Source organism: Empidonax traillii, unplaced genomic scaffold (assembly GCF_003031625.1).
Source record: "Empidonax traillii isolate 1590-97213 ecotype Southwest subspecies unplaced genomic scaffold, ASM303162v1 scaffold68:size1967880, whole genome shotgun sequence".
Classification (NCBI taxonomy): Eukaryota; Metazoa; Chordata; class Aves; order Passeriformes; family Tyrannidae; genus Empidonax; species Empidonax traillii.
In genome coordinates, this window is record NW_020955261.1 from 1,904,537 (window position 1) to 1,926,110 (window position 21,574).

Consider the following 21,574-nt stretch of genomic DNA (forward strand, 5'->3'; position numbering starts at 1 on the left):
AAGAAATAAAAAACGGATTACTGAAAAAAAAACAACCAACCAAACGAAAACAAAAATACCCCAACCCACAACAAAACCCCACACAGGGTCATGGAGTAAAATTAGTCTCTTCCTTATGTTTGGATTGTGTGATTTTTACACTTTGGGGCCTTTTCAGTTTGAAAGTCACAGGACAGTGCATCTCCCACCTAACATGGTTTTTTTTAATGGTTTTATGAAATATGAGTAGTTCCATGACTTGAGAGAAAAAATGTAGAAAATATTCCAAACTTGTGTGGCTCTAAGAAAAGAGGACCAAAAACGTTAAAGTAGTTGTATATTCTTTTCTTCTGACCACTTACCTGTTTGAAACCAACTCCAAACACCAGACTTGGCTTTTAACTGCCTCGTAAATGTTCTGAATGTAACACCAGTCAGGATTTATGTATTTGTTGGCAAATAATTTATTTACAAATATCTACTGGAGCTGTCAGTCATGAAAAAATCAGAACTTATTGAAAGCATTTTTCTACATACAACAGTACCTATTTCCTATACATATATCAGCGATATAGTGGTCAGATTTCTACTAATTTAAAGTGAAATGAGTGAATTTCATTTTTCATTTTCACCCCTGGTAAATTACCCAACTGGAAAAATACTATTTTTGCTCTGATGGAATTTAAAATATGACAACTTTAAAAAAATTACTGTATCATTCAAGTTTAGTATTGCCTGAGAGTGAAATTTTCATTATGTGCCCAAGTACGTTGTGGGCATAAGTTTTGTAGATTTCCTGGAAGGCTAATGCCAGCTTCAAGGCTTATGTATATGTAAAATAATGTTCTATTTTTAGTGTTTTGTTTTGGGGATTTTGTTTGTTTGTTTGTTTTTAAATAGCTCAATACTGATCCATCTTAATGCTATTTTATAAAGTACATTCATAATATTGAATAGGAAATAATACAGATGTATGAATGTATAAGATCTGTCTAGTTGAAAAGCATTATAGTTAGAATGGATAACTGTATTCACAAGGCCCCATTGCAAACTATGTTACTATATGACTGGATATATAGCTAATGGTATTAACGCCATTTAACTAAAAGTGAAATAGTTGAGTTGGCACATAAAACTAGTTTCAAAATTAATGATTGTGAGATCTGAACATGCTTTCTTCTAGGAGCCGGTCCAGCAATAGTATTACTTGCACTCCCTGAGTATGACCAAACTGTATGAAATATTGCAGATCTAGCCACAGCAACGCGCAGTGAGCTGGCTGCGTGGTATCTAGCCAACAGGATGTGGAATAAGCACATATATTTTTTCTTTCTTGTAGTTTATCTGTCTTTGCTTTTAGCAAGGAAACTCAGTAACTTGAGAAGTTATTAATCTTTTTAGCGTGTATATGTAAATTTATGGGAACCTTAAACTTGACCTCTGATATCTGCTGACTGGAATCAAAATTGGTTTTTTGGTTATATGTTTCTGTAGACTCAACCTTCTGCAAGAACCAAATTAGACAAGTGTATTCCTGTAGGTCAATTTGTCTCCAAAAGCAATTGACCCCTGAGTCTTGAAGTATCTTCTTTCAGCAAAACTTAGCCCTAGAGCCATTTTAAGCAACAAATACGGATGAATCGAATAATTCCAGCTGTGCTTTATTAATTTTCAGCCAATCTAATTTTTCTTCTTAGTTGGTTTCGTTCTTCTAAATTTGCTCAACCAAATACAATCTTTGTGAACATTGTATTTCTTTGAAGGTATGATTTATGCACCTTTGGCTCGATCCTGCAGTCTGGCTGTAATCCAGCAAAGCACTTAAGCTTTAGAAGCAGGAAATAAATAATTTTAAAATGTTTTGGTTTGCAATGTATTTATGTAAATTATAGTCTAGACATTCAAATTGTTACATATCTGTTGCATGTTTAAAAATAAGTAATTAAGCATGCTTCTGTGTTTTCACTCCTCTGCTAAAGGCTCAATGAGTGTTAGAGCAAAGCAGAGCACCAACCCTGCTCTGTGAGTTTAATACCCCAGTTTTCTAGGACAATTTCTGGAGTATGGGACCTGGGAGTACATCTGAGTTCCTGAGGAGAAGTATGTGCCCTGGTCACAGTCTGTCTAGGGCATACCAGGGCACAACAAGGATGTGTGGCAGCCTCCCCCCCTCCCGCTTTTGTTTCCTTTGCGAGGAAGCCCATCTGTGTGCAGCAGATGGGCACTGCGGAGTGCCTGGCCAGGTCCCCAGATGATAGAGGGACCAGAACCCTGGGGTACACTGCAGGTCCGTTTGCCTGCAGCATAAGGGCTCTGAAATCTCTGTGCTGCTTTGGATTACTGTGAAATCCATATACATATACAAAGTGATGAACTGATGAAAACTTGGGATCATTTGAGCAAGAGATTTCTGAGATATAGTCTCCAGAGACAGGGGTGTGGACAGAGCCTGTGGCATTTGTTGTCGTACACAGATTCCATCATGGATTTTTTGAAATTGTTTTTAGTAGTTTCTCAGCAAATCCCAGTTTTTCAGCATTTTCTTTACTTATGACTAGACTCTACCTCTCATTTGGGGAGGCTGAATTTAACACATTGTGAAGTGTGGAATTTTATTCAACAAGCAAATTAAATTTTTGTGTGCAAAAATACTTTTCCAAAACAGTTTTCCCTGCTTGTTTCCAAAGATGTTAGTGGTTTAGAATTTGACTTACACCTAGCTGTTGTGAATTTAGACTCTGCCTTTGCTAAAAATCAGAGAACCATAGGAATATAGTTACAATACATATTCCTTAGGATTCAGATTTGAAGGGATAAGGTTTTATTTTATTGAAAATACAAATTTATAATACCTTTATATATAAACCATGATTTGAATAGGATATAACCTTTCAGGCAGTATTTTTAGAGTAAAAATAAATGAGTAAGTGAGTGGTTTAATGATTCGTGTGAAGAGGAAAAAGAGAGGTTGAGTTGTGGAAAAGAAGTATAAGAACTCTAGTGGAAACTGGAAGGGAGAGTGGTGGTTCAGAGTGGTATCATGGAAAGAAATGACAAGTGGAACAAAGGCAACAGGCATATTTTGGGACACTGAGGGCACTTTTGCCCCTCTATCTCTTCTCCCATATACAAGTAAGCTAGATTTCAGTGAGCCCTGCACCCGCAGAAGATCTCTGTGGCCTCTTCTCTCTCCCTGTGCATATGAACTGGGGAGCAGGCAGAAGGAAGGAATAAGGTATCTTTTCCACAGAATTTGAACATCTCCTTTTATTCCTATGGGAATGATAATCCAAGGGGATCACAAGATAAATCAAAAACACCATGAAGTCCAGAGACGGGCATGAACCTAGCTGCAGCTCTGTCCTTATTACAATCAAGTTGCAAGAAGTTTCCTATTGCTGGGACATTGCACAGGAAGATCAGGTATTTGCAGAGTGAGCAGGTTGCTCAAGGAAAAAGTGCATGTAAGAGATCCCCAAACCCTCTTTGCTTTGCCATTGCTTGTGTTTGGGCAAGTTCTCAAAACCCACCCCACCGACCATTCACATTCCGAGGCTGCTCTATGGCAATGCCACATTGACAAAATTTACAGCTGCTTAGTGCTGTTAAATGCTCTGCTTTCTTTGATCCCATCATCAGTCAACCCATCCTTATATACCATTTACTTGCAGACAGTTCCATATAGGAGAAGGATGCGGAGCCAGAATCATTGGTCTGAATTATTTGTCACGATCTTTGCCAACACTTTTTTACTTCCTCGTTCTTTCATACGCACTCAGCCTTTTCAGTGCCATGTTGGCCATGCAGGTTTCACAGCTCCACTAGCTTGCTGTCATGCAACCTTCTACCCTCTAAAAGTAGTGCAGGCATTCTGCCTGGACCCCAGAAAACATTCGGTGGCTTTTGGCACCTTCAGCAAAGCAATTTTACAATGGCAGTGGTGATGCCTTCTCTTTGTATTTCCTGACTTGTGGAGAATTGGTTTCTGATAAACTGAAGCTCTGTAAGATGTAGGGAGAACTCAATTGGACAAGGTCCCGAGCAGCTCAGTTTCACTTTGACATTAACCTTGCTTTGAATGGAGAATATGACTACCTGATTTCCAGAAGTCCCTTCCTGTTCTGTGTCTCTATTGGACATCCCAAACTCTACAGTAAAAAGGTCTTTGTCAGTCACAGCAAGGTGTAATTAAGAGAGTAATGGAGTTGCTAAACAAGAACACAATCCTGTAAAGCTGAAATAATCAGTCTCAAGCTTCAAGTGATTTTGTGAATGGAATAGGTGAAGATTTGTCAGGGGAACTCTCTCTACTTAGTGTTAAAGGGAATTCAGTGATGGCATCACTTATTTTTCCATTTAATTTATTTATTGCTTCAACAGGTGCAGCAGGAGTAGTATATTCTGCATCCTGGGATATGACAAATTTAAGTGCTTCTCTGATACAGTGTTTCTTTTGATTATTATTTTGGTATATAATAACAGAAAAAATAAAAATGCTGTAGGTTGTGAAGCCTTTGTTCCTGGGAAATGTCTGACAGGAGAACAAAGCCTATGCCCAACTGTTCGTTTCCTTCAACCCTGTAGAGACTTTTTCAAACATGTAATTTTAAATTTTTTTTTAAGAAAAATGACCTTTTTTTTTTTATTTTGCTGTTTTGAGATCTCAGATGTAGTCTGTGATAATGATATATGCATGATATAGGTTTCCAATCTAAAGTATCATTACCTCAGCACACTCATTTCCTCAAACCTGAAAATAACTTTGGGAAGGTTTAGTGTGTTGTGTTTGTGAAGACTGCTTGACAGTCCATTCTTTAGTGCTGTGCAGTTACTGCACACACTCTGCTCTTGTTGTTGAACCCGTGATTTCAAAATTATTCTTGCTGGGTTGTCTCCAGAAGAGGGACACAGAATGATTTGCAAACAGGGACAGACACTTGGTTATACTGCACCCAAATAGCTATCCTTTTGGGTAAAGAAAAGGCAGAGCGTGAGCCCCAGCACTGAATTCGTGATGACCCACACTGATTAACCTGTAGCTCACTCCCTGGCTTTTTTTCAGTCTGTTCCAGTTATGACTAACCTGGGCAAATCTGGTATAGATTTCTTGACCATAGTTCAGATGGAGAATGTGTGATGAGAAGGGGAAAATTAAAGGAAGTAAAAGATTGTGAAACTACAGCGGTAGAACTAAAACCACATATTACTCCTTTACCAATTTTTTCATGAAAATTAGGGGTTTTTTTTATTTTTTTCATTTGGGAAGGAAACGAGTGATCAACTGATATGCTCAATCAGTTCCCCTGGGATGGGATTAGTTTTATCCTGTGCTGCTCAGGATGTTAATCAAACAACATTAGTTGTCATCTTGTTCCATATTTTTTCCCTTTTGGAGCTATATATTTTCATGACAAACAATATTCAGGATGAATAACTATAAAGATTCTATATGTGTCAGAAGACCAAAGCATTGTGTTCAGTTGTTGGCAGACATTGTAGTTTTATGATATCTAAACCTTGAAGGATGAAAAATGTTTCTCTTGAACATGCTAACACATTCAGAGAGCAAAGGGGAAGGAAGAGGAGGACCATCAGAGAGTGAGGAAGGATTTTGTAAAGAATTTGTCGCAGGGCAGTCATAGACATTAGCAAATCTAGAATCACATGGCAGCATTTTGTCTGCATATTGCCCCCCTATGAGACCAAACATATCATGGCATCCAAAAAGACTATCAAATCCAGAAGTTCTAGTAATTTTGTGATTTAAGGTAGTAACAGCAAAAATTTAGAAGTTCACAGAGAAGACTAAACTCTTCCTTATTGTAAAGAGTTGTAAGTGTTGGGCTGGAGTAAATGTCTCTTAGAGTCATTCTTTACCAACACCAAATAAACAGTGTTTCCCATGTTGTGGTTTTTTTTTTTTTCCTTGTTTTGTTTGTTTGTTTTGTTTTGGGGTTTTTGTTTGTTGTGTTTTTGGTGATGTTTTGTTGTTGTTGGGTTTTTCTGTTGTTGTTGTTTGGTTTTAGTTTTTTTGTTTGATTTTGCTAGTTTTAAAACCTCTCATCCACTTCTTTATAATACCTACCTCAAAGGGTTAAAGGAACACATGGACATGCTTGGAAGGCATTTTATATATGTAGTAGCAATACAGCAGTGGTATTCATATTAAAAAAAAAAGCAAAACCAAACCCAAAAAAAACCCCCCATGCAAAACCAAGTAACAATCACATTGGATATCACCTAAAGAATTATTGGGAAACATCTGTATTTCTACTTTTCTGTTTACGAGAGGACAGAAATTCCTAAGTCATCTTCCGTAATTGAATCCCAGACATTAAGAGAATGGTTCTTTTAAAAAGTAGTAATATGGTGCCTCAGCCTCTTAGAATCTGCACCTGCACAATTATCTTTGTGGATTAATGCCCTGTAAGCCACTCACCCTGTGTTTAACATATGTATTTGTACTGTTTGGGAACAGATTGCATTTAGTCCCTGGAAAGGGACTGAGGTAGCTTACAACAGGTGCCACGGGAGACCAGTATCTCAGCATCCTGGCAGGATTCCTTTTAAAGGGAAAGACTACTTTAGCATAGTACCATTTATATCAGTCTTAAACATCTTTCACAAGTCAAAATACTTCACACACAGCAGGACTTGGTCCTCTCTTTCCCCACTGGATGACTGCTGCCTTTGTAAAAACCTGGAAAATGTGGACATACCCTGAGGTAGAACAACTCGCTTAGGCTTTATTCACTGTGAAGTGTGAACTGGAACTGGTAGTGGCTAAGGTTAGAGCAGTGCATGAAGTTGGGCTAACTTCCTATCTGTAGTTTCATGCTCTAAGGGGAGAACTTTCTGCACCATCAGTGCAAAATGCATTAACTTCTGAAAAAGTAAAGTGATTCCCAAAGTGGAAAGACTTGTGAGGCCGAACAAGTCTGAACATAATAGTGCAATGCAGAAAGTCTACATGATACAAGAAAGCTTGGTCACATTGCTAGTCTGGGATTACATGCCTTGACTGCAATTTTTGCATGGTGGAGAGGAAGTACTGAAGTGAACTTCTGCATTCTGGAGAGGTTCTAGAAGGAGAGGCAAAAGGAGTGTGATAAAACCAAATCAATCCTTGCTTTTTGATGAGAGGATGACTTAATGGTTTCACAGGTACTTCTGCGGCTTTCTCCTCCTCTCTGACCCTACTGTGGGACTCCAAAGTTAAGAGTGACTTAGGGGGGAAATGGAGCTTTCCAGATGTCCAAGCACCCACATGTACCCAAATTCTCATAGAATAAGTACTAGCAGATGAATCTGCTATAACTTTACAGGTAAAATACTGTGGACTTTTGTCCACTGACTTCCCTATCATGGGAATAATTTGTTTTTTTAAGGAAACCTGTCTGAGGATGATTCTAGCCTGTGTTTTGCTAGGTTGAATTTTCAAGTATTTCTAAGTACTGCCCAAAAAGTGGATAGCATTCTCCATTTTAAATTCATGGCATAAGATGTTCAGAATTTCTGTTAGCAAGCAGTTGAAATGAAGCAATAGGCCTGGGTTGCAAGAAATTCTGCGTTCTGAAAAACAGCATCATGCTGGGAAACTACCCGTGTTTCACTCAAAATTTTAACTACAGCCTATCTATAGATTTTCTGGGCTTATTTTGTTTTTAGTTCTGTATAGTTTGCTACATCTTGTCCAACTAGTAATGTAGTCATGCTATAGCATGAAAAAGTTACAAAAAATGTTGAGTGACAAGCTGTAGGTTTTCTGTAAAAAATGGTCTCCGGCTTTACTTTTTCAAGATGAATGAGTATGAGAAACTTAAATATATATGATTGCCTTTGCCAGCTCATATTCATTCTGAATTCACACATCACTTTTCCATTTGTAAACAAGGAAGAAAAATTGCTTTTGGTCTGCTGGAGTTTCTTTGGTTTTGTATCATTCCTCCTTGGCAGCTGCTCACTTCCAGTAGCCTGGAGAGCCTGAGATACCAGATTTGTGGGAAAATATTCTAAGTTCTTATTGTTGTCTAATAATGTCTATGTCAGTTTAGAACGTTTTTCAGTAATACATATTTTATGTTTTGAGCTGAGCTTCTTGATCCTTTTCCATGTAAAGGTTATTATCACTTTTATCTGCAAGTCCTCAGCTACTGCAGGCTTAAGGCAAAGCTGACTGTAACCCTACTGCATCCTATGATGAATAGATCATTGATACCCAACTAAGTGGAAGTAATTTTCTATGGCAAAGCAGAAGAATTTAAAGTCATATCACACTAACCTCTGGTAATTTACTGGGATTTACGGATTAAAATAGTTATTTGTAAAATAACTGGTATAGCATACACAAGATATAGAAGGAGAATCAAATAAATTTTATATGATGGTATGCACTTGTCTGTTTTTACATGTGTGCATAAGGATTTTGTTTGTATATACGTGGCATATGCAGTATAACATACTGTAATGTGTGTGTGTAAATATACATATAATATTTATGTAACACTCATACCTGTTTGACAGCTTTGAGACAGCAGATCATTTTTTTGAAGTTGTGTTTTTTTCCAGGTTTGAGTTAGGTAGTTACTTTCTCATAGGAAAAAAAATACACTTGTAACTCATATGATAGAAATTAAGTTAGTCTGAAGCTCTGTCAGTTGAATCGACTAGAAAAGCATTGGTTATTTCTAAAATCACAGAATTTATGTCAAGAATGTAATTTTTACAGTATTGTTAGGTAAACACAAGGTGACGTTTTGTCTTTGAACAAGTGGTAGACTCCCCTTGCTTTTTGGTTGTAAACCTTCGAGCAAATAATATGCAGTTTATTAGGAAAGCAATGACAATGTGTATAATTAGCTATTTTCTATTGTTACCTCTATTTGATTACTTTCCTGTTATCACATGCAATATGAAACCATCTATTATGAGGTATAGAATATGTATATATCTAACTTTACAAGAGAAACTGGAGGCTGGTCCTTTTTCTGAAGAGGCAGAAAATAAAAGAAAAATTGTTAATCACATCCTTTCATTTTCTTGAAAACATTAATTACATTTACAAATCCCAGAAACACAAGCCAACCAGTGAAGTAGAAATAACTCTTCAATATGTTTAAAAAAAAAAATCTAATCACATATAATAGCTGAAATTTATTTACAACTGTAATTTGAAACATTAATTATGATAATGTGCTGACTTCTTTTGTAGCACAGTTCTCAAAAGCCTGGTAGTTCTCTTTTTGGTCTTGATATAACATATGTTTTGTGACTTGGAGAATTTCTCTACCTTTCTTTCTTGTTTTTGTTTTTTACATATACCCAGAAGGGAAATTTATTTTTCTATGTTAACTATTTTTGTCACTTTCCCCATTATTTCTTCCTCCCCTCACTGGATGTTAATTTGAGAGATGGATTTTAGCATTTATACTGACTCTTAATGCAATTGACAACTGAATGTAATGCTTTGTATTTTGGGCACAGCAAACAGTAGCAGTGAGGATTTCCTATACTGTGATACCAGTGTCCTCCAACAATGCCAGAGCAGGAAGAACACTGCTCCTATCTTTGTCTTGTCCTGAGACTGAAGCTTTACAAGGTGCCTTTGTGATATACATATATATATTTAATTATTATTTATTAATTTATTTTGGAAAGGGCTTGACTATTGCAATGCTAGCTTATTTGGTTGTAAGTAAAGGGAATCTCTGTGAGGAAATACTATAATGATTTGCTTTTCAGTTTTAAAAAATAAGTTGAGTTGTCCAGATACCTGGCTTTACTCTGAAAACCTTTAAAGAAAATTAATAAAGGGCTCTATTTTTCTTGTTGTTTTGTTTTGTTTTTTAAGTTGTGTTTTTCTGTGTGACAGGGAGATTAGCCAAAAAAAAATGGAATTTTTATTAGGACATGAAAAGGTCTCTAATGACCCTTGAAAGCGGACAAAAGAGTAGCACAATAAGTGACAGAACTCTAACGAGGGTGGAGGGCATTCCAGGAAAAAAAGAAATTAAATCCTTTAATTTTTTTCGGCTTGCCGTTTTCTGACAGCTTATCAAGTGGTTGGGACTTGTTTGTTTTGGCATGCGGTTCATTCATTGTAGGCAGCCGACACTTTGTTCTTCTTTGTGGTTTCCAAAACCTGATTGTGTTTATCCTAGACTGTGGGAAAAGTGTATATTCCTGTTTCCTTTATAAAAAGTAAACGTCAGGTTTTGTATGAAATTTTATTTCCCATATTTTCCATTCCATTAATCATTATTGTTGAAATATGTCAGGCTTTGGCACATCACCCTTTGTTTTCATATGATTGTACAGATTGCAATGTCGGTGTGTGACCTATTAAGTCAAAAAATAAGCATGTTTGGGCTATAGTAATTATTACTTCTTAAAGTGTAGCTGAGGAACCTGCACCATTAGTGAAAAGGGACCAGAATTTAATTTATTGCTCTTAAAATTGTTTTGGGGGATATCTAGCTATTGTTGTATTGCTAGCACTTTCTCATTTGGTCTAGCAAAGACGAGTTAAGGGAGCCATGATAATGACTCTTCATATACCTGTAAGTAGCTGTAAAGAGGAAGGGAATAATCCGTGTTTCCCATCTGTGATGAAAAAGAGGAGAATTAATGTGTGTAATAAAGTTGAAGTAAGAGTTATTTTAGCCAACTATTAGGAAAAAACTTCCTAATGGTAAACATGCAGGAACACTGGGATAAATTGCTTAGGGAGACTGTGAAATCTCTGCAATTGAAAGATTTTATAAATGGGTTAGACACATATCATTTGGCAGTGACACTGGTTGTTTTGCTTCTGCTGGGGGTCCTAGGCTAGACGATCTTTCAAGATTATTTGCAGCCCTGCTCTTATGATTTGTTGTCTTTAAAACACTGAAGATTTCTGTGCAGCTCTTTGTTTGCAGTTATACTCTTCTCAGATCTGTGCTTTGGTACTTGCATGTGTGCCTGGCATTGTGTAAGATTAGGGCTGTGTTCCATGACTAAGAACTATATGTGCTGTAGTTTAAACAGTGGGAAGAAAATTGAAAAAAAACCCCACTTTTTACATTGAAGGAGGGAACAATTCACAGACAGAAGGAATTCTTTATACATTTTGCATATTTAAATTATGTTTAATGCTGTGTGAAATCAGTAACATATTTTCTCTTGCATTGTCTTGTGGCTTACTGACAATGTAATATTTGAAGACCGTTTAATAACTTCAATCAACTCTTGAACCACAGTAGGTGACCAGACATTTCTTAAGGTCATTTTTTTTTTCTGTTTTCAAAGTAGCATCATTGGAGGTTTGCATTTTAAAAAGAGATTAAAATGTGTCTCATTAGGAGGGAATGAAGATAATACTAAATGTGAGTAACAGGAATGCAGAATTACAGACATTTGGAGATGGCAGAAGCCTCATTATTCAGGGCATTTGAACCCAAGGTTTTGCTGTGTTGTATGTGGACATATTTGCTTTCATTGTTCTTCAAAAATAAATTTTATTGAGTTGACTGAACTAAAACCAAAATCTGAGAGGAAGTATGATTTAGGTTTCTAGCACTTCTGTTGAAGGAAATTATTTTATCTGTTTTATAGATATTCGATTATTTTTGATTATGGTGATGTCACAAAATGGAACAGTTACAAATTCTGGAGATGCTTTAATCAATTCTTACATCTGTGTTTTTCAGCGGATTTCTCGGAATGCCTCCGGAGAGACAAGCATTCAGTTTCTGGGCACAGTGGTAAGCATTCAGTAACTGTTGTCAAGAGTTATGTTGGTAGAAGAATATAATGTAAACAGAAAGTAGGTAAGTTACACTGGTAGCACATTCACACGTGTATTTGTGACATTTACTATGATGTGTGACTATTCTGACCTCAGCAGGTGAGTGTAGGCAAATTTCTAAAGCCGACTTCCAGGGCACAGCGCACAGTATCTGTGTTCCACATTTCCATTGATTCACGTCTGCATCTGTTTCATTTGGAAAGGATTTAAAAATAACTGAAAGGATTTCAAAATAAAAATTATTTCTAAGCTTATTGCAATATACTGAGGTTTGATCTGCATCAGCATAAATCCCACTCTTCCTCACCACCTCAACTTTGTGATCTCTGTTGCTTCACCGTATCACATACTTTTATATCCCTGAGATGGGTCAGTAACTGCCTTATGAAAAGACTAATTAGTAATGAAAAGTGTTCTGTCCTTTCCTCACTCTAACCAGGTTTGGTAGCTCTGCAGTTCTCCTAGATTTTGTCTGCTGGATAGAAGTATGCCTAAAATCCAGATCACGTTTTATACCATTAGACACAATTTACTAATAAAATTATTATCTGGAGAAGTCATGTATAATATAGAAACTGAAGTTTTGTGTTAGGTTATGGATGCTTATAAACATACATGTGATTGAAACAGATTCCAGTTCCATGATTTGCATGATGAAAATCCAGTCATTAAATTTTTCCAAGTTCCATATGCATCTAAAAGTAGTTGAGAAAAGAAAAGAAAATTGAAGTATCCTCTGAAGTAAGTTGTCCTGCTTGCTGCAGGACATAACATCTTTGTGCACTGGATGTTTTGAACAAAATTAGATTAAGATTGCATATGATTATGCTTTCATTCTACTTACTTGTTAGTAGTTCTTCTACAAGTCCTACGGAGCCATTATTTGCAAGGTGTAGCATGGTAAGGGTAAACTTGACAAGAATACCCTGCGTATTGGTTTTTAGAAATTAAAAGTGCCCCTAATATTTTTTTTACTTCTATAGTAGGTCTCTGTATATTCATATTCATTTCTTTGTCTTAGTCTCAAGCGGAATGGCAGTTACATAAAGACACGAAACAGAAGTTTTGTTCTGTGCTGTTGTATTTATAATGATGCTTCAGGTCTGGAGTTGCAACCTGGATATGTGACATTGCTGCCAGGTGACTGATTGGATAGTCTTTGTGTGAGAATAAAATAATTACTCCAAGTAGATAAGATATAAACACAAATGCAACTTGTTAATACTGAATAGATTTTAATTGATTCCTCTATAACTGGGCACAGCAGCAGGGAAAATTCTGATTGTGAATTTAGTAGCATTAAAAATTAATTTTGTTGTTAAGTTAGATATGAAAATATTTTGTATTCATTTATTAGAAGTGCTTTTAAGTCTCAGTTACAGACTAGAACTTGCATTCCAAGCCTTTGTGAGAGGAAAAGCTTATAAAAGAGGAAATAGAATTGATGTGCTTTTAGCTTTAAAAAAAAATGATGGAGAAGCTAAGGGATTGTAATATACGTTAGATCTTACTGACTAGCTCATGTGTGTTTATTGAATCCTAATTATTTGGGGAAATCAAGTATGTGATTATAACTAAAATTCTCAGGAGGACTAAATAGAAAAGCCTTTAGTATTCTATCTGTGATTTTTTTTTTTAATATAAATTATACTCATGTCTTGCTGATCAAACCTAGAGAGAGAACTTCAGCAAGCTGGGCAGAGAAGCAGTAATAAAGTCTGCTTCCCAGGGTTTGCTCCAATACCAGTTTTCCCATAGAATCCAAAGCAGAGTCTGCACCTGTGCTTCTATCAGTTCCTCTAACCTAATATCCTCCATTCCCCTCTTTGCTATTTAGTTTGTCCTTCAGTTGTTTAACATCCTTCTAGTCCTCTGATTTAAACTTAATATACTCAACTTAGGTAATGGGGGGAAGGATAATATGATATCTCCTACAAATTGCTGCACAGTCTATATGTATGTACCTGTGTGTGTATGTGTACACATACACAAATGGAAGTGTTCAAACAAAGAAAATGTCATCTTAATGAAGGCCCTAGAAATATATTTTTAATTCACCATTGCATATCTTACTAAACCCTTGCTAAGTGCAGTCAACATAGGAAGTGTTTGAAAGGAATATTTAACAGCAAAAGACTCTTGATTGCTCATTATTATTATGATGATGTATTGTTATCAACATAATAAACAGCTTGCAAAAGTACTTCTGTACTCTTTTTCAAAGTAGTAAACCTTAAGGATAGCTTTGAGCATTCTGTGTTCCTTTTGATCAGGGCAAATGTTGATGGCACTCCAGTGGTAGCAGGCAGCACAATGCTACTGAGTGTACAGACCACTGACCTGTCCAGCAGAACATATTTTTAGAACCAGCTGATAAGGAGCACAGCTTGCCTGGCTTGTCAGGAAGGTATCAGCTTCAATAAATGACTTCCCTTGATTTTTTGACATTATATGGTAGAAATAAGTCTGCTCCTGGATTTTGATAAAACACAACCCTCTGCTCCAGGAGGGCAGTTGACACTCTGAGGGGAAGTGAAAGGTGTGCTCCTCTATTAGAAATATTCTTGCTGTCCCAGTTAGTTAGGTGGAAGAGAGAAAACTGCATTGCAGATGAAGGACAACAGTGTAATATGAGTTCTGCTGCATGACATATGGTAAGCATCTGGAGAGTAGGACAAATGTTTCTGTTAGAGTAACAGCATATTTCTGTTATTGTAGAGGAGAACAGGAAAAATCATGTTGGTTTCCCCAGTGAACTCGTAACTTTGAGTACACACTATTAGCATCATTTGGGGGTCTACATGGATTTGTAATAATATCTTTGTTTCTGATCATAAGAAGAAATTAATTCCTACTTGAGCGTTTATCTTCTCTCCGAATTGTAGTGCCATTAGATAGCTTATTTCCTCCAAATTGTTTTTTGACAGAGTTGTGAGTCTCGGGTATGGTAGGGACTCATGCTTTTGAAGGATGTATGAGGATATTTCTGCCTGAGGAGCAAGCAGCTTGTAGTTGTAAGAAGCAGTTGCACTGTTTGGCATAATTTTTTTGTGATAATAACATTGAGTCCTGATTAAATTATTTCAGAGCAGATCCTGGGTTATTGCTGTAACTGAGATTTTACATGAGTTTTTACTCATTTGTCCCCGCTGATGAATGCTACTAGATATGACATGCTGAGGGAGTCCTGGTATTTTGCCACTTTACACTAGAATTATTTAGATGCTGTATTTATTAATAGCATTACCATAATACTGAGGTATCTGATTGTGTTATATATTGTACAAATAAAAAGGAAACAAGATGGTAATGCTTTAGATTAATGTCCAAAACTGTGCCCAAAAGCAGGAGTACAGAAAACAAGTCCTTTATGAGTGTCTCATATATGTAGACAGCTCACAGAAATAGGTTTGTCAAAAACATAGAATCACATAATTATTTAGGTTGTAAAAAGTCCTCCAAGATCATTGATTCCAACCAATAACCTAGCACTGCCAAGTCCAGCACTAAACAATGTCCCCAAGTGCCACGTCTGCATATCTTTTACCTACCTACAGGGATGGTGACTGTACCACTTCCCTGGGCAGCTGTTCAATGCTTGACAGCCCTTTCTGTGAAAAAACTTTTCATAATATCCAATTTAAACCTCCCCTGGTGCAGTTTGAGGCTGTTTCCTCTCATCGCTTGTTACGTGGGAGAAGAGACTGACACCCACCTGGCTACAGCCTCCTTTCAGGTAGCTGTAGAGAGTGAGAAGGTCACGCCTGAGCCTCCTTTTGTCCAGGCTGAACAACCCCAGCTTCCTCAGCTGCTCCTCATGACTTGTTCTCGAGATGTAAAGAACTTTATGAAATAAATACACAAAGTTATACTAAGATTTCTGCACAGAGCTTCTGCTTCAGCTTCTGTGATTCAAAAACCTGTATATTTGAGTACTTTATTCAGAGGACCAAAGTTTACTCTCCATTCCTGTCTTTTTAGTTAGCCTCCAGTTTCTGTTGTGTCTTTTGGCTTTTCATTCCACCTTCTGTTCTCTTACTTGAGATAAATGTTTCTTGTTGGCCCCAGTCATTTGCTGGTTACTCAGGGCTCACAGCTGGACTTCTGCAACAGAACACGTCTGGCCAGGCAGCCTTTAACGCTAAGAAAGCTGCAAATATAGAGAGAACTACTGATTCTTGTGGAAGCATTAAGTGTGTTCTAGACTGTGTGTAATGGCCTCTGTGTAGAATTTAAAAAAAAAAAGAACTTGTGTATGTTCGGATAGCGAGCAGCCTGGCTCCATCACATCTGTAATGCCATTGTCAACTGTGGGCTGCAGGCCATGCTTGACAGCGATGCTCTGCTGGCCTGGGAGAACACTTTCTTCAAAAGAGACAGACCCTATCTTCTGTTCATCATTTGTACTATTTCTTTGATCTTCTCTAACATCAGAGCAGCAACATCAACACTTTTTTTCCTCTGGGGAACAGAGGAAGAACATATAGGGGACATGCTAGTCATGTTGCTCAGTATATCACCTAATGTTCCTTCTGTGGGGAACACAATATACGAACCCACATGGTATGCTGGTGTAAGAATCAGTTCATCTTTAGGTGCTTTCTGAGTTTCCTAGCAAAGTTTTCTTAGTTCATCCGTCTCGCTGGAGGTTTTTCTGTTGCTTTAGTCTCATCCCTGATGGAGTGCTTTTTGCCACCTTTGATCCACGAAATGTTTGAAGTTTTGCTCTCTTATGGTTTCTGTTAGGCTGTTGGTGCTACACTTGCTTTTCTTCAGCCTTTTTACAGGTCCACTTAAAATAGTCCTTAGACCCACCACTGTAACCAGATCTGCAATTCCAGGTCAAGAACACTAGATTTAGGAAAAGTAGTCTCTGCTGAGCCCTGGCCATGCATTTTAGCATTCATTCTGGTACAGTAGTCATCACAATTAGTGACTTCTTGGTTGTTTTTTTTTCTTCTTCCAGGTAGATTGGCAAAGGGATAATTCACACATAATCAGAGTTTAGTTCTTTATGCTGAGCAAGGAGTTGGTCAGAAATGGAGAGCTTAACATAGGGGCATTCCTCAAAATCTTTGACTTTGCTTCCTCTCTTACTGCATTTTCATCAGTTATGTATCTAAGGTAATCTTAGGGCCTACAGGCCAGTGTACTAACTTTTCTTCTCACTGCTGATTCTCCTTTCTGCTCCCTGTTGCCATGACTTTGCTTTTGCTTCAATAGCAAGCTTCCAACTTTCTGTCCCATTACTGAGGCTTACAAATTGTCCTGAAGCTCTTCAGTTTGTCTGTAATCTCAGCTTTCAGACAGCTTCCTCCTCCTTTTTTCTTCTCCCTGCATTCTTACAAAGCTTTGACTGTAGGAGTCTGATTTAGTTTACAATGACAAATGTTTCACAACCTGTTTCTTTCACCCTTACAAATCATTGTGGTTCTTTCTTTATGGTTTTCATTCTATATGTGACACTTCTGAAACTAGATACTGAAGATTTATGCAGACTTTCAAACATTGGTTGAAAACCTGCAGAGGTTACAAAGGTGGTATTTATTGGAATATGTAGAGTATTAACCACAAGAAAATAAATATAGTCCGGTAGATGTTTATTTTACAACCTAATGTCTTCTTTAAAATGGTTTTTTAACTCTCCCTTTTCACAAGTCTTAAGATTACAGTCCCTGCTGATCTAAAGGTAATTTTACTGTTGTATAGGCAGGTTTGTTTTTCTTTTAATCCATTTTCAGAGGAACAGTGAATCACAGTCCTTCTAGTGGACTAGTGCACAGTCCTTCTAGCTATCGTCAGTGCCATTTCAGTAGTGCAGGTGTCACCAGGAAAAACAGAAAGTTGCTTCTCAAAAAATTAACTTCTTCTAGTCTGTTTTGAACATGGTTGATGAGATTCCTGAGCCTGGCAACAAGATGCTGCAGTATTTTGTGGAAAGTGGATAATTCATGCAACAAGGATTTCACTTGTGAAAGTAGTGACCGTCATTAGGACTTGACATTGAGAATGGTTCCAATTCATGAGATGTGAATGATCAGGTGCAGTCACACAGCTACCTATGCTGTTGCCATTTCAGTTGTTTTGTATTTGTATGTTTAAAGCAGAAGGTATAGTGAATATATTAAAACTGTCCATTGGAAGAAAACTCAGAAACACTTGAGAGATTTAGAAATACTGGTGTTACCAAAAGCCACGGCCCTAAAATCACGTTGGATTATTTTGGAAATCTAGCTCAGGATTCCTTTGGAAAGAGAAATAAGAAAACAGTTGGAATTCTTAATGGTGGTAGATGCCGTAGCATGTGTGTGATCTGTAGTATAGCAGTCTTTGTTTATAATAAGTTATTCCCCTTATCTCAGAAATAAGCAAATGGAAAAGAAGGATTTTTGATTTTGCATACCTCATTTGACAAGTTTCTTTCTTATTGAGCTCAGTAACACTTAAAGACAAGGACTGAACTTAATTGTTTAGTCTGTTACTTCTCAGATCAAGAGTGGACAGCTTATCCAAAGGTAACTCAAGTGATTTCCTTCGGTCGACTGTGATTCACCAGTGTTGAAATGATTATAAGTTGCTTTATTTGGGTGAAGAAGTATTGTTGTTTTGGTTTTTTTTTAAATGTATCAAGACTGTCACCTCATAGTGAAGATGAACATTTTGTTATGAAGATGTCTACTGCCAAGTAAGAAACATACATGTAGCTCATGTTTTTAACCAGCTTTTCGATGTCTCCAACTTGGGCTAATACCCAAAAACTGTTTAGAAGGTATTAATTTATATGGTTTTGAAGCTTAACCAGGAGTCATAATGACAAAGGCATGATGAAGCTAGTAAAGCTAATTTAAGTTTCCGAATGTAAATTCAAATGAACTTTTTATTGGTAATAAATTTACTTTGTTTCTCATTAGTCTCATAGGCGTCAGTGGTAATATCAGTAAAATAAACATGTTTTACAAAGATTTAACATTAAAAATGCTATTAATATGACCCTTGGTACACCAGCACAATTAGATTTCAAAGTGAGCATTTAGGATGTAACAGCGATTAATGACAACCATCGAAAACAATTTTGAACTCCATCAGTTTAACTCAGGAGGGTAAACTTAATATGATAATTTATCTAGTTGAATTGTATCAGCTTAGCAGGAAAGTATGCAAATATGTGACCCTTACCTAGAATCTAAATGGATGCTGTGCTGATAGATTTATCAGTTCCATTAAAGAACTTTAGGGAACTTTGGAATTTCAGCAATTGTTCCCTTGGAGGTTGAAAACCAAACCTGATCTCATACTGGGACCATTCTGGTCTGCATATTTCCATAATTTGCCTTTGCTACTAATATGACAGCAAGACGCAAATAACTGTTTCTAATAATATCAAATGGAGTTGTGGAGGACAGCATTTTAATGTAGTAAAAGACCTCCCCGTGGGGTTGTTATTGCCACTATAGAACAGCAGTTACACAGTTGCAACAATAGTCTCTTAATTGATTCGTTTAATTAGCAAGAGATGAAGCTTGTGCTGCATCTTGTCATCTGTTATCAAGGGGTCGGCTACAAAAGAATCTTTGCATTTGTCACTCTTTATGGTCAGGTTTAAGTAGAGTAAAATGCATTATAGCTGTAGAGGTGAGCGTTGGTGAGAATGTTTTGTGAGCATGCTTCCACACAGCTTTTCAGTGTGTGGACATGTCTGGTTTAAGAATCAGCACGGTCTTAGGGGTAGAATTTATGACAAAGCATTGTTTTACAGGGGGAAGATCTTAATCCAGCAATGCCAGGCATTTCTAACCTAAATATGCAAATCTAAGTATTATAGGAATGGTGGATTATTTGGGGCAGCACTGTTGTAGACTAGATTTACTTGGAAGAAATAGGGTCAGATTAGTGAAACCAGCCATCTGCCTTGTGATTGCTTTTTCGTGGTGTTTTTGTCTCCAGACTAGATAAACAATGAGTTATATGAGACCATGGTCCATGGTAGGAAGCATGTGTAATAGAGGGATTTTTGGTTGGTTTTCTCCAGAGCAACTATGAATACAGATATAGTGCTGTACTTGTTCCTGGGAGATTAAGTGATTTTGTACTCAGATCTGTTTTATTTACATTTTAAGGGTATGTAAATAAATATATTTTAAAGACATGTAAATATATTAGGAGCTTCAGTTTCATTTTTATCCTCTCCTTGTCTTAGTTTTGTCTTCTGTTCAAGGTTATTCTTCCTTATGGAAGGAAATATTTGTATAAGAGGACAGGCTTCTTGTTAAATGCTAATTAGGAAAATGAAGGTTAAATTGGCATACTTCCATTGTCATAGCAGTGACCTAAAATAAGGGATCTCTTACTAATCTGAAATAAATTAGAGGGGGAAGCAAGTAATTCTGTGCACGTGAAACACTTGAGATGTCTTCTCCTGGTCTGTTTTTTTAAATGACTATGCTTTATGGTTTCTTTTTGTTTGTTTGTTTTTGTTTTTCTACTTGTGTGTTGTAGTGTTCAACAGGCCATCCAATTTTGGAATACAATGGTCCTGTCATTCCATGTACCAAAAGGACAATATGCTATTAGAGAAGACATGCTTTCTAGGACAATTTAAACAAAGATTTAGCCCACTTATCATTAAAGATCCCATGGTAATTTGCACAAGGTTCTGAGATTGCTTCATATTCTAGCAGTCTTGGCCAAAGTCCACTTTGTGTAATTACCTTCTGTCTGCACAAATCCCTAATGCAATTTTAGATGTGTTCAGTATTTTTCACTTCCTGTCCTAAACAGTGAAAATATTGCTACACACTGTTCATAATTACTGTGGGTTGTGGCCTAAGTTGAGATAAAGAGATTAGTTAGTGAATTTTTTTGTTCCTATTGTTAAAGCACCAAGATACATGACAAAAGATGAGTAAACAGTAGGATATAAATTAAATCCATGAACTGATGGAATAACTAATTTTTTGACACTTTTGTTTCACTGCATTTTGTCTGTCTTTGAGCTAAAATATCTCTGCTGCTAGGACCATCAGTGAGGGAAAGGCCAACTCTCAGACCACATCAGGGGTCAAACTTAACAAACCACATGGTTCTTTGAAGCGGGTGGGAAACCGATGTGGGGCTCTGAGTGCTGTTGTCATGCACTTCATGTGTTTCGTGCTTTTTTGTGCCCACAGCTGGAACCCTTGACCGTGCATTTGTATCTTAACTAAAATTGATTTCAGTTCCTCTTTCTGAACACCTTTCATGAACTCCAGAATGTGTTCAACTATGCTGTCTTTAAAATGGTCCACTTCTGTGTTGTCTCATTTGATAGAATTTACTGCTTTCTACTTGAAGTTCATTCCCCCTGTCTTCATTACTAAAGCCTTTGTGGTATGCCATGTCAAATCCTTTTTCCTGATACTTAATTTCTTCTTTCTAGTCATCCTTCCTTTGTTTTTTTCTGATGTATTTAGCTTCTCCATCTTTTCTCAGATTCCTTCTCTTGTACATTTCGTGTTTCAGGTTCTTTTAGGCATACTTTTTCCCCCCTCCCCCCTAGAAAGATACATGGGTTGAGAAGAGAAATTAATCTGACATTAACTTGCATGTTTTTCTGTAAGTAGCATTTAGGAGAAAGATGAGGATAAGAATGAACTTTAGAAAAATTGCTATGCATCAGCAAGTCATATAGCTACTGGAGTTAAGATATAAGTATTGCAGATGGGGAATACCAGGGACTCTTGTAACACAAAAGTCTTTCGTTTGTTTATTCATTTTCTTCATTGCATGTCAAATCAGTATTTTGAAGCTCTGCAAATTTTTTCCAGTATT

General features: G+C 36.9%; 1 protein-coding gene across 1 annotated transcript in view; it reads left to right on the forward strand.

The window, feature by feature from the left end:
• The window catches only part of PCCA (propionyl-CoA carboxylase subunit alpha), a gene marked incomplete at its 3' end in the record, with an annotated part of 260,224 nt that overhangs the window by 206,260 nt on the left and 32,390 nt on the right, over nucleotides 1–21,574 (forward strand). The window contains exon 21 of the mRNA XM_027880315.1: nucleotides 11,670–11,723. Coding sequence (XP_027736116.1) covers nucleotides 11,670–11,723 — 54 coding nt within the window. The remainder of the gene's footprint in view (nucleotides 1–11,669; nucleotides 11,724–21,574) is intronic.